Source organism: Electrona antarctica (assembly GCF_951216825.1).
Source record: "Electrona antarctica genome assembly, chromosome: 21".
NCBI lineage: Eukaryota > Metazoa > Chordata > Actinopteri > Myctophiformes > Myctophidae > Electrona > Electrona antarctica.
In genome coordinates, this window is record NC_136802.1 from 29785568 (window position 1) to 29800302 (window position 14735).

Genomic DNA, 14735 nt, shown 5'->3' on the forward strand with positions numbered 1-14735 from the left:
AAGGTATATTAATGACATAGTAAAATGTATTCCCCTTTAAGTACCAGGTCTTATGACTTAACTTAAGACCTGGAGGCGTGGTCAATGCTGTTTGGCCACTCAGAATAGCCAAATGGCATTGATCACACCTCCAGGTCTTAAGTTAAGTAATAAGACCTGGTACTTAAGACACGCATAATACTGAGTCAGAGCGTCCCAGCCCCGCCACCTTTCCCATTCATTTTTCTATAGAAGTTTCAGCAATTATTTACACAAAAACAAATGTAGATGTTGATTGTATACTGTTTGTTTGGGTTTATTTGGAGGTAGTCTAGGACTTACAGTGGGGAGGTGGAGGTTCTGTGCTGCTATGGCGAACCTGTACAGAGCACAGTAAACAACACTGTCAATGACATTTCAATAGTATAATGCCAGTCCGAGCACTGAAAAAAGGAAAAACAGCTGGAGTGGATAACATCACAGCAGAGCTCGTCCAAGCTGGGGGAGATGCCATGATCGGCACCCTCACCATCCTGTGCAACAAAATCTGGCAGAGTGGTGAATGGCCTACATCATGGACACAGTCACTCATCATCACACTTCCGAAAAAAGGCAACCTTCAACTTTGCCAAAACTACCGCACCATCAGTCTCATCAGCCATCCCAGCAAAGTCCTTCTGAAAATAATACTGAATAGGTTAAAACCTCAAGCTGAACTGATCATAGCGGAAGAACAGGCTGGATTTAGGGCAGGGAGGAGCACCACAGAACAGATATTCAACCTGAGGATTATCTGCGAGAGATATCTGCAGCATCAACAACATCTTTACCACGTGTTCATAGACTTCAAGAAAGCCTTGGTCCGGGTATGGCATGCTGCGCTGTGGGCGACCATGAGGAAGTATAACATCAGTCCTAACCTTGTCAATGTCATTCAACATCTGTACAACAAAGCTACCAGCGCAGTTATCTACAACGGAGCTATCGGAGACTGGTTCAGGACAACAATTGGAGTGCGCCAAGGATGCCTTCTCTCACCCATTCTCTTTAACATTTTTCTGGAGCGTATCATGACGGATGCCCTGGCAGACCATGAAGGAACTGTCAGTATTGGAGGCAGACCAATCACCAACCTCCGCTTTGCGGATGACATTGATGGGCTTGCCGGAGAAGAAAACGAACTTGCCAGCCTAGTGGAAAGGCTGGACATCACTTCCCGAGCCTATGGAATGGAAATCCATGCAGAAAAAACAAAAATGATGACCAACAACGTCAGCGGCATACGCTCAGACATCCAAGTAAACGGACAGTCACTGGACACGGTCTCCAGTTTCAAATATCTTGGAGCAATCGTGTCCGATGAAGGATCCAAACGGGAAGTTCTTGCCAGAATTGCGCAAACAACTGCTGCCCTGGCAAAACTCAAGCCCATATGGAAAGACAAAAACATTAGTCTGGCATCAAAGGTGAGACTACTGCGATCACTTGTCATGTCAATCCTTCTTTATGCTTGTGAAACTTGGACCCTTACAGCTGAGCTACAGAGGAGGATACAGAGCATGGAGATGAGATGCTACAGAAGACTCATGGGTATCTCCTACACCCAACATGTCACAAACGAGGAGGTACGGCAAAAGATCAGCCAAGCCGTCGGCCCACATGATGACCTTCTGACCACTGTCATCAAGCGCAAACTGAGGTGGTATGGACACATCACCAGATCCTCAGGCCTTGCAAAGACCATCCTGCAAGGCACTGTACGAGGTGGCAGGAGAAGAGGGAGACAAAAGAAAAGATGGGAAGATAACATCGGAGAATGGACACACTTGAAACTCAGCGAGGCAATGAGAGCTGCCGAGGACAGAGAGGGATGGAGAGAGCTGGTCAGCAGATCGTCTGTGGTGCCCCAACGACCCTCCGGGGTTACGGGATAGGTGAAGGTGAAGGTGAAGGTGAATGCCAGGTCGGTTTCATCTGGCATCTCTATTTTGGGCATGTCATTATTAGATATAAAGCTAACGTGCAGCATATTGTCAGCTTGTAGATTGGCTATTTTTGGACAATACTGTCTTACAGCAAAGTAGGTTAAACCAGCTAATTAAACCAGCTATTATGTCCATTCCTTTGAATAAAATGCATTCAAAGGGGGATGGTGTACTCAGAGGAGCAGGTGGGACATTCTACAAGGTTGGTACATTGTTTAATGCACACATAGGCATATGAATGTGAGACACAGAACTAAAGAAAACATCGCATGGATGCACCTGGGACGTATCCTCAGTGATGTATCCCAAGGTTATTGGGGTTTCGGGTCTCTCGAACATCATATCCTCACTCAGGTGACCCAGCCGGTATCCCGACGTACGTCCCAGTAGCTACCCTCGATCAGTCCCATTAGGGCAAGACCATGGCCACACAATCCGTTTCTCCGGAACTACTCTACCGGGACTGGGAGGAGCAGAGGGACTAGGCTCTGTGGGTTGACTCCTGTCTGGGCATCTCCTACGTCTCACCAGGTCCACTACTGCTCTCACCAGGCCCAGGACACACAAATAGTGGAGCAGATAATTGCACATTGCCAATCCTATCTTGTACACATTTCCTACTAGAGTAGACATCACTGGTGGCTGAAGCATTGAAGCTGAAGCATTGGTTCACCCTCAGTGCTAATTTAAACTTCGAGGAAGTTCCAGGAACTTCGAGGAAGTTCCAGGAACTTCTGTTTGCGTTTGGGATTCTATTGGAAGGTGACAGCAACGAGGGGATCCTGTTGTTGAGTCCCATGTCCAGTGCACGACTTTCTTCCCCTATAGGCCAGGGCATATCGTAAAACACCCCCCAAAAAAACGCTAAACAAAGCATATTTATTAAATAAGGACTACATCAAAACATTTAATGTGTCTTTGTCTAGAGCAGCTTTTCCATTTCCGCGGAGTACAGTAATTCATTTATTCTGACAAAGAACATATAGATGCATGCCTGTGGCAAAATAAATTACCGGTAAGCATAAACACTCCCCTGCCCCTGATTCCAAACAAAGGAGATGAGAAAGTGCTTCTTTACCTACCATGATGGGGTTCAAGATCCCTCCAGACTGCAGCAGCTGTTGTCTATTACAAGGTAATTAAGGACCAACAAAGTTTACACTACGCCCCCAAACGCAGCCCCATCTCTCCCATGGATGTTTGGAGTAGCCTCGGCTCGGCCTTGTGTTTGGAGTCAACCCCACCGCCCCACCTCCTTTTAGTCAGTGGAATTTGACCTTTTGACTGTGGCCCCAATACTACAAGTCTACAACTACAACACATTTAATTTGACCACAGATCAATTCATCTTTGTTGTTGGCCACGCACGCACGCACGCACGCACGCACGCACGCACGCACCGCACGCACGCACGCACGCACGCACGCACGCACGCACGCACGCACACACACACACACACACACACACACACACACACACACACACACACACACACACACACACACACACACACACACACACACACACACACACACACACACACACACACACACACACACACACACACACACACACACACACACACACACACACACAGTGGCAGCGGTGGCCGAACGGATAGCGGCGCGGTCTTGATACCGGAAGGTTCCCAGTTCGAATCAGCCGTCCGACACGTTAAAATTACCACCGTTGAAGTGCCCTTGAACAAGGCATTGAACCACTACGATGAAATGTGTTCTATGAGCAGGGCCTGGCTGGAAACAAGTTCTTGAGCTTAGCCCAGATACCCTGGGTAAATATATATTTTTGTCTCCACCAGGCCGAAGGCATGGGGAGAGAGTATGTTTTGCACTCCGTCCGTCCGTCCGTGTGTGTGTGTGTGTGTGTGTGTGTGTGTCCGTCCGTCCGTCCGTCCGTCCGTCCTTCCGTCTGTGAACAGCTAATCTCCGGCACCGTTAACCCGGTCGATGCCACATTTTGCACACACACTCCCTGGATGCCAACGATGAACCTCTGCCCCAAAATTTCCAGAAGGGCCTGTTATAGCGCCACCAGGAGGCCGCTTTGTGCAAAACAAGTTTTTGGACAGTACAACTACAGATTTTGTCCAAACATCACGCAAATTGGTACACAGTCTCTCTAGAGCCATTCAACGAAACGGATCTTTCAGATTTCTCAGACTCCATCCTGATTGGCTAAGATTGGCTTCCAAAGTTCGCAGGAGTGCTCAGTTTCAAACAAAATGCTGCAAATCATGAACACATCGTGTGATTTCCGTGAAATTGTGCACGCACATTCCCACTAGGCCGAGGAAGAAATGCCACATGAACATTTTCAACTCAGCCTCATGGTGGCACTATAACTGGCCAAAAAGTGTTTTTACCTCTAACTGCACGGATCTGTGGATAACTTTGTATGCCAACTCCCTAGAGGCCAAGGAAAAACCTTTGCCTGGAATTTTTCACATCTGCTCTTTATAGCGCCACCAGGAGGCCAACATATGTAAAACACATTTTCTAATATTACTCCTTCAGATTTTATCCAAATTTCACGCAAATCGGTACACATGCTCTCCATAGTCATGTGATCAAGACGGGTTTGTTTGATTTCTCAGAATCCACCCTCATTGGCTACAATTGGCTTCTAAACTTTTCAGGAGTAGCCCGCTTTGTACAAATCGCCACAACTACTCAACGCAGTGTCCGATTGTGGTGAAACTGTGCATGCATATTCCCACTAGGCTTTGGAAGAAATGCCACTTGACAGTTTTCAAATCAGCCTCATGGTGGCGCTACAACAGGCAAAGCCGCGTCTCTCACACACACACACACACACACACACACACACACACACACACACACACACACACACACACACACACACACACACACACACACACACACACACACACACACACCTATCCTGCTGGTGGAGACCTGTGCCCAGAAGGGCACTTTTTCTAGTTTCATTTCATTTAATTCACACTGCACAGGACTGCATACTGTAGAAATATAGACCCTTGTGCCGGGAGGACACCTACTGGTTGATATGTGCTATTACATTAAACTGTATTGCAGCAGCTTTATGATGTGTAGTGCAAGTTCAGTTGGTATCAAGTCCAGGGTAGGACATTAAATCCGTACAACTTAATAAACACGTGACTTTCTTTTTTGACTGCTAGTTGTGTTTTGTTTTTTGTTTGTTTTTCTTGTCTCTTTCTTTTGTGTAAGTCATGTGTATTTTGTATGCTTTATTGTAAAATCAATAAAAAACTTTGATGACAAAAAAATAAAAAATAAACAAGTGACTTGTTGACAAGTGACAAGTGAATCCAGAATCACACATTTTAGATCCATTTAGATCATTTTAACTAATGAGCAGATGTAGGCTACACAGGGTAGGCAGAAATGTTGTAATTGAAACAGTTTAGGCTATTTGTATTTTGTTTTGGGTCTCCCTGTCTCTCCACCAGCTCCAAACAGAAATTACATTTTCAAGTGCAGGGTTGCACAGGGTCGCCCCTAGCGACTTTTTAGCGTCCCTAGCAACTTTTAGAAGGCAGCCTATCCCAGGCCAGGGTGGGATTCCCACTGTCAGATGCCTACGAGATACGAGACCATATACTACATACTAGTCTAGTAGCCAGCCCATAGAGCCCCATTGTGAAACATGTATGTATGTATGTATGTATGTATGTATGTATGTATGTATGTATGTATGTATGTATGTATGTATGTATGTATGTATGTATGTATGTATGTAATGAATAATGAAGATCAGAAAGTTCTTCCTTCTTCCCGCAGCTGACACTGGTTTGAATCTGCCCAAGGCACATTATTGCATGTCATCATGGTATATGCACTCTTACTCGGTGAGACACCACGCTCGCCTTTTTTTAAAGATATTTTTTGTGGCTTTCGCCTTTTTATATTTTTATAGAGGGACAGAGTGACAGGAAATGGGGAGAGAGATGGGGGGGTGACATGCAGTAAAGGCCGTCGGGATCGGGAGTCGAACCCGCGGCACACTGCCAGACTGGATTACCAGCCAGGCCGCCCGAGCCAACGCTCACCACTTTTTATCTTTCTTTTAATAGATTTCTTTCTGCAAATATATTGGTAATTTACTTATTATTACTTATTTGCTAATATTTAGTTTTGTATTATTTTTTCCCCTTTAGTTATTTTAATCATTGATTATCAGGTCGGTCCTGAGTTCAGTCATTCCCCAGGGCCCCTATCATGTGCATTACTTAAATGTAAACTATGTAGCCAGGTAAAAAAAAGTAAGGTAAAAATAAATCCTAAGATTATGGAATAATTTACTGCCCTCCCCTCAGACGCAGGACGAGATGGAGGGTGGATTCCTTCTGGATGTTGTAGTCAGAAAGGGTGCGTCCATCTTCCAGTTGCTTGCCTGCAAAGATCAGCCTCTGCTGGTCAGGGGGAATTCCTTCTTTGTCTTGGATCTTGGCTTTGACATTCTCAATGTTGTCACTTGGTTCCACTTCTAGGGTGATGGTCTTACCAGTTAGTGTCTTGACAAAGATCTGCATTCCTCCCCTCAGACGCAGGACGAGATGGAGGGTGGATTCCTTCTGGATGTTGTAGTCAGAAAGGGTGCGTCCATCTTCCAGTTGCTTGCCTGCAAAGATCAGCCTCTGTTGATCAGGGGGAATTCCTTCCTTGTCTTGGATCTTGGCTTTGACATTCTCAATGTTGTCACTTGGCTCAACCTCCAACGTGATGGTCTTGCCAGTGAGGGTCTTCACAAAAATCTGCATGTTTGCGGAATTTGGCTTACGATCTATACTTTTATCTTAGTCTCGTAGTATCCTATCCTCTGCAACCAACACTGAAAACTGCACTTAATGCTTGAACGTACCCTCTCTTATATTGACAGTGATGTCACAGTTCTGTCATAGTACTTACTGACCTTGCTGTGATTGGTTCTCTTAGATTTGTTTTAACACTACACGCAATCCCCAAATTAGGAGTCATCTTAGACTTATATAGCATTTGAAACAGACTTATAGCATGTCATGTAGACAGCACAATAAGTGCATTGTATGTAGTCATAGCACTTCATAGTATATATGTACAGCATAGTATAGCATATATGTATAGTTTATAGGTATAGTGTCATTATATAGATATGTTCTAGTTACGTTCTTAGCTTACGCATGTTTCGCGATAAATGCATTTTACATATGTGATGTATTCCCATGCTTTTTGTTCTTGCTTAATGTAAATCGCTCTGGATTAAGAGCGTCTGCTAAATGCCTAAATTGGAGGCAACAACACACTACAACACAGCATGGACTTTTCTTGTGTCGTTATAGTCACTACCTGAAAGCTACTTCATTCATCAAACAAATTATTATGTAATTTTGTTTTCAGCATTTTGACTTCATCGTACTGGCGTCATAGACTGGCCTGGACTCTATTTGACCATGCCTGCTGTCATTGCCTGACACAGACCTCCATATATGGCCATAATAAAAGGAACCGAGAGACAGATACAGAAATCTCCATAAAGCCTACAGACAGACAGCCGCGTTACCGTTTATTTAACGGGTAGCGGGGTAGGCCTACATGTGGAACGCCAATAATCACAGCAAAGCATACCTTTTGCTTTTTATCATGATGACACGTATGATGATGAAGTCAGGGGGTGGGCACACACAATGAAAGCTAAGACACAATGAAGTATTAATTAAAACAAGATGGGGTCTAATAATCCATAGACTTGGCTGCCACATGACGTCACCGGAGGCATGATGATTTTTGGTGGGGTAGAGTTGAGTTTTTGGAGGGGATGAATAAGACAAGGTCTATAGACTTGGCTGCCACATTACGTCATGTCTGAAAGCCAGACATTGGAGGGTCTTATAGCGCCCATCAAAAAGAAAGGCAAGACAATATTGGGTATAATATGGGGGATATTTTTCGCCAACATAAATAAATATGTACCGTACATAATATGAAAGGTTAATATAGGAAACTCTCTCAATTGCATGTGAAGCTGTTGATATTTCTGTACATTTTTGATGCAGGGCTTAAAAACAACTTGGCAAACATGCCAGTATCAGTATCAGTTAAATCTGTACAGTAGGCTATAGCCTACTAATTTACAGTGACTTATTTTATGAGAAAGAAACAAATCGATTATACTTAATTGAAACAAATCAATTGATTTTACATTTTGTTTCTTAATAGTTTGTTTCCATAGTTTTTGGATGATCTGCATCAACAAGTCGCACTGCAAGGCGTTGTGTTGTGAGCTTTTGGTGTTTTATCCCCTCAGGCCGGGAACCCATTTTGGGGTTCTGTACAATATGTACAGTATTCAAAAATTTGATGCTGCTATATAAATATTTGAAGTTTTTCAGAAAACTTAGGTCAGGCTTCAGAAGTCCTTTTTAGAATCGTCCTCAGGCCTAAATGGGTTAAACCAGGGGGGCCCAAAAGGTAGATCGCGATCTACCAGTAGATCACAAGGGCTGTGCAGGTAGATCACATTACATGCCCCTAAAAAAATGTAATTTAAATGTTGCCACTTGAATTACGGTGACTTGATTGACATTTAGAAGGGCCTGTCAGCTCAAACCCACAATGTATTACTTTGTTTTGAAGATTGTTGTGCACAAACGTCAGTAGCATTACAAAGTTATATACTGTGGAGCAAGGAAACAGCAAGACAGGAGACCTTGGGTGCGTCGAGGTAGTTTACTCACTTTCCACATACAAATTTCAGCAATGCGATCTGATAATTTTTTTGGTGGGTAGATCTTGTTGCATCATAGTCATTTTGAAAGTGGCTCTCAAGTCAAAAAAGTGTGGGCACCCCTGCCATTGAGAATGCATTGGGCGTTTAAGTTAAATAACTCCGAAACTATAAATCATTTCAAAGTAAAAAGTTCCAGCATGTGTCTCCACAGTAAGCTGATTTATAAAAAGTGTGAATGGAGTTTCTAGGTGAAAGTGCTTTTTATCTATGATATCTGCCATTTGGACCCTATTCCAAAGCCCCCCCCCAGGTACAGTCATTTAGCATTTTAAAAGTAATTTAAATTGTGAAATTGTGAAACACTTCATAACACTTTTGATAATGCATAACAGGTTTCCTTTATTATACATATTACATTGGATGCTGGTATCCTCTCCATATCAGTTCAAAGGGCAAGATAAAAATATGTTCACATTGCAAAAAAAGAAAGAAATAAAATAATCATCAACACTAAGAAATGTATGTAGCCTACAATTAAAATAGAATGAAGAAAAAATACAGTTTTTCAGAATTTAGTCATGTTTTCAAATCTGTGGGAAGTATGTGTATCTGATGGCCCTCTATACAGTTGGCAGGTAGCATACTTTTTCAATTCAATCAGGCCTGTATTGGCATGGGAAACATAGAAGGCTACATTCCTCGTGTAGTGAGGCCCTAAGGGCCTCACTACACAAGTTTTGTGCGTCTACATTGCGGTTATGTTAATTATGTACGGGTCTAGACGAGACCGGTAAACTGCTTCGTTTTCAAGATACAGCTGTAGTACATATTGCCGGCCTGTAGATGGCCACCCAAAAAAAAAGAAAAAGCTTATTCTAAGGCAATATGAAAGCATTTTATAAATTATACTATTGGTATTTCACACAGGTGTTGCCAAATAACTAATTATCTCAGATGCGCATATGACATAGGCTATCTAGGTCATATCAATTTAATCAGCAGAGGTTGCAGAGCAGTGATGCTTCTCACTCTGCACACACTGATTTACCAGCTAAAGTTGATACCTACTTTAAAATCATAATATGACAAACCTTGGATTAATTCTTCTGAAAACGAGCAGCACCACAAAGTAAGTGATTCACACATTCAGAGAGAGAGAGAGAGAGAGCGCACGCACACCTTCTTCTCGCTCGAGAGAAGGGGTGCTCTCTCTCTCTCTCTCTCTCAGATCATCATACAGCTCACAACGAGGAGCGGCATGGTACATTGTGAATTTATGAGTTTGACTTTGGAGATTGAATATATATTCGCTGGTGCGCAACACCTCTGAATGTCAGATAATTGCTCGTTTATAGATTGATTACACCTGCTGGCAGTGGCAGCACAGCGCTAATCATTGCACATAGGCTATAGCCTACAAAAGTATAAAAAAAGAGCAATTGGAAACAGTGAAAACAGGCCGTTTATAGAGGAATATGGACAGTAAACAATGTGTTTATCCTACCTGTGGTCTCTCAATGCAAAGCCGTTTTGAAGTTACACAAAGAATGTTTAATTTCCACCCAAGAAGAGAAGCACTTTGATGAGGTCCATGCATGCTTTGCACTGTGCACTGCGCAGTCAGACCTGCCTGAGAGGAACGTGCGGTGGCTGTGCTGCCTATCTTGTATAGCCTATATATACTAATCTATTCTACACTACACCATTTAATAGTAACAATATTGTAGAAGATCCGTTTTTTTTCTTGTCTTTCCGGATTGGTAATCACCATAATTTATATCTGTTCTCCAAAAATAGCTCCTCTACAAGCTCGTGCATGCGGGCTGCAGATCGGCTATTTTTGGAGAAGAGATTTATAGACATTATGTGCAAATATAAAATAGCTGTGATACTTATATGTAAGTGGCTATGGTGAAATAAACCATTAACACTAGTTAGTTTGGAGGGGGCGAGGGGACTATGACATCACCGTTTCAGCAAATTAGGCGGCATTCGCTGTACACACGGAGACGTGAAAGTCGCGTCTCCAAACTTTCCCACTCTGGAAGGTAGTTTCAAAATTAGCCGTTAAAGTCCCCCCAAAACGCCGTCTCCGTGTGACAAAAAGGGCAGATCGGCTAATTACTTGCCCGAGAAACACCGAAATCGTCCTCATCTGGATGGCCCCTCACATTGTGTGAAATCAACAAACAAAAAACAGTACAGTTTCTCTGTGTTTCTCTGTGTCCACAAACCTCCACACATTTTCTGCAAACGGGACACATCTTCTTCATGGTGGTCAGCCAGTGGTCCACACACCGTGTGTGGTAGGCATGGCAACATGGCAGCACCCTGAGCTTCTCTCCCTCCTCGTAGTCCTCCAGGCAGATGGCGCACATGTCGTACACCGGGTCCCCTTCCTTGTGCGTGTGGACGGGGAGCCTCTTCAGCATGAGTCTATTGAGCAACCAGTTGCTCATCAGGAGTAAAGCCATGAAGGGGAAGACGATCACGCAGACGGGCATGATGATGAGCATGACGATGATGAGATAGGTGAAGAAGAGCGAGTAGATGGAGAGGATGACTTGGGCCCCCTTGTCATAAGTATAGGCCTCCTTCAGGGAGATGGCGGTCTCCTCGGTCACAAACAGGGTTGGAATATTTATCTGCTTCCTGACATCTTTGGAGTCCAATCGGATGAAGTCTTTGGAGTCCACGTTGTGAATTATGGCCGCTTGGTATCCGGCTTCTTCGGCGCTGAGGACCTTTTTGTAAAAGTTGCAGTCGGATCCGTTGATGAGGATGATGAAGGGCAGGGGCTCAGGGTAGAAGGCAATTCTACCGGCAACAATCTCTCTCTGAGGTGGTGGTAGTTGTGGTGGTGAGTTAATGGACTCACAGGGATTCTCTCGCCACGCAACGACCAAGAGGCCCGTCAGTCCATTCCAAGGCTGGATGCGTTTGCCGAGATGCAGAGGAAGGTCTTCAAAGTCCATCCTTGTCCATCCAGTGTTGTCGAGTGAGTAAGCAGAGATGTCTGCCTGAACAGGCAGCAGGTTGAGGACAGTTAAAACGATTTGGATCCCTATGGTCGACAACAGTGGCATCGTTAAGAACCTGAATTCCATCAAGGAGCCTTGTTAATGTTATAAAGTCAATAGCCAACACACTTGTGAGTAAAGTGAGGCTCTCACACACATTTTACCCTCTAATTTGGGACACACCTCCGAATTAATGTGAAACCCAGCGAATCACAGTGGAGCATATCTGGCCCTATTGCATATCAATGGGTTGGCCCCATGGTGTGCTTATCTTTTCAGTCTAGCAGCTCATAAAATGCAGCCTTTGGTGGACATGCTAATAGGGGCTTTGTCTCCGACACCATTGTGGCCCAGAGAAGTGCTACAGGTGTAACCAATGGCACAAAGGTTAGTGTCCCGCCTGCTGCCTCAGGAAGGAGCATATCCAGTATGAACTATGGAGTGAACTTTGATTTAAAATACTTTCTCAACCACATGAACCCTGGCTAGCGTCTCTGTTCTGGGCATGTTATAAATTGGCAAAATAGCAGACCAAGAATACAAGCACATAATGTGTCACAACACATATGGTGGAGATATGGTGGAGAGGGGGAAAAAGAGGGGGCCAAGTATAGACACCTCAGGGGCGCCCTGTCCCCACACACACACACACACACACACTTCAATCGCTATTATTTATTTGTTTATCTCCGCCCCTAACGTTTTATTTCTTGATACCCCACAAAGCTCAGATTATGACTCAAAACACTGAGTTTGAGTGTTCCTTTGAAGCATGTGAGCTTCATGGAACTCAAATGATGTCATGGTTGTAAAGCTGTGAAGCTTCCAGCATGTGAGCTACTGTATGAGCTCATGAATTTATATTTTTTTAACCATTTGGAACAAAAATAGCAGATCTACAAGTGCACTAGCTCAGCTTGTTCAACTATACATTACACAGTACAGTACACATACCGTACACCAGCCCAGTCGGACCAAAATGCAGACAGATTAGATCAGACTTTAAGTCTACGTATCTCCACCAGGCTAAAGGCTGGTTATGTTTTTCATCCCTTAAGTGTGTGTGTGTGTGTTGTTTTGCTGTCTAGGGCTAATCTCGCAAATCACTGAACCTATCAGCGGAAACTTTCTCTTGCACACTGCCAGTGAGACCAAGGGTTTTTCACATACAGGTATGATATATTTTTAAGCTGACATAATGGAAATCAATGGAAGCCGGACCGGATTGTCAAATAGCCCTGCCAAATATGGAGTCAGACATCATAGATAATGGTGTGGATGACCGACGTCATAGACAAATATGGAGTTTCACTCAACCTGACAGATGTGTTCCACTGAGCGCGTTCTCATTTTAATCTAAATTAACCTCTTAAACCCTATATATTTAGTCAACAGGAGTTGCCCAGTTGCCCCCTCCTTTTTTTCCAGCAAGTGTTACCGAAATATATTCGCAGAAAACAGAGTAGGCCTATCCACAAACTCACAACGTTGCGGTGTAACGCATTTTGAACTGGTAGATCGGCTATTTTCAATGAATTTTCACCCAAGAATAGGGACGCTAGGGTTAATTTGCTGTATCTCTCTACTCTTATCTACTTATCCTGTGTTTCATGCTTACTACTGGGCTGCTAAGGCACCTGGATTTCCCCACAGGGATCAATCAAATCTATCTAACATTACATACAGATTGCATTAGTGTCTTGTGTGTCAATTGTTAATCACATTTATCATCACAATTACTTTTCCACAGTATTAGTATGGATTATAGTATGGATCTTTCTGAGAGTCTGTCACATAGCTGATGAGCACACATGGGTGACATGGCATTCCATGATAAAGTAGCCGATCAAAAGAAAGAAGTCAGCTTGATGCTATGAAAAAGTGTTACTGTGCAAAATCAGTAAATAACATTTCAACCAAGTTTTGTCTCCTTCAAGATAAATTGACCTATGACCTTTGTCTAGGCTTGTTGTGAGCAGAATGATGAAATAGGGGACTGAATCCTAAGTCTTGTTCCTAACAAGACGTCTGGGAGGCAGGAGCACTTGGAAAAAAGGACAACACGGGAAAAAAAAGGAAGAAAAAAAAACTTCTGGAATTTCACGAAGGAATGTTTGTACATGGGATGTGAAAAATACCACTACAAAAAACACCAAGACTCCCTCTTCTATTATTACTAGCTACGGTAGGGGTCACGAAGCATCGCTCTACTACTCAATGTTGCTGGAGAAAGTTAGTACTACTAGTGCTCTGAAAATGGTATGGGAAAAAGACATGCAAACTACTTTTACAGAAAAAGAATGGGTCAACATACTAGGCAATTCAAAGCACATGTCACGCAATATTCGCACTAGGCTAATTCAGTTTAAAATCTTTAATAGAAAATGATCCAGGATGCTGGAAGTGCCCGAACGAAGGTACGTTGACCCATGTCTTATGGAAGTGCCCCAGGGTACAAGCTTTTTGGACACAAATACATGATTTCATTGAGAGAATCATTGGTCAAGATATCCCTCTTGATATCCGTTTATTTATACTAGGAGATCCTTCTATTCTTAAAGATATAACTCCTTCCACACACGTGGAATGGATCCAAACAGCCATAATGCTGGGCAGGAGGCTGCTAGTCCAATTATGGAAATCAGCCCACGTACCATCAATCACAGAATGGCATAACTTACTAAACAGTACAGCGTCATATGAAAGAGTATCATTCTCTATGAAAAATAGGATAGATCAGTTCCACCAGAAGTGGGACAGATTCCTTCTGTATGATAGTACTACGTAATGACAGACTACTGGCTGCCCCCCCCCCCCCCCCCCCTTTTCTTCTTTTTGTAATGTGACTGTCGATTTGTGTCAAACCCTTTTTATTTTTTTTCTCGTTTGTTTGTTCTGTATTGCCGTTATTGGTATTGTGGGTGTTGTGTTTGCGTCTGAAAAAGAAAATCCAATAAAATACTAATCACAAAAACAAAAAAAAATACCACTACAAAAAGCATACAAAGGTGACAGTAAGCGA

General features: G+C 43.3%; 2 protein-coding genes across 2 annotated transcripts; both read right to left on the bottom strand.

The window, feature by feature from the left end:
• Positions 1–6285: 6285 nt before the first annotated feature.
• Positions 6286–6768, bottom strand: LOC306914325 (polyubiquitin; the record flags this gene model as incomplete). The annotated part of the gene is made up of 1 exon (XM_079491322.1): positions 6286–6768. Exon 1 carries the CDS (start codon positions 6745–6747, stop codon positions 6286–6288), a length of 462 nt encoding a protein of 153 aa, XP_079347448.1. The 5' UTR covers positions 6748–6768.
• Positions 6769–6929: 161 nt separating this feature from the next.
• LOC306914326 (E3 ubiquitin-protein ligase RNF13-like) lies at positions 6930–11668 on the bottom strand (the record flags this gene model as incomplete). Its single annotated transcript, XM_079491323.1, has 2 exons — positions 6930–6935; positions 10928–11668. The coding sequence occupies 2 exons, from the start codon at positions 11666–11668 to the stop codon at positions 6930–6932; spliced, it is 747 nt and encodes a 248-aa protein (XP_079347449.1).
• Between the last annotated feature and the right edge of the window lie 3067 nt (positions 11669–14735).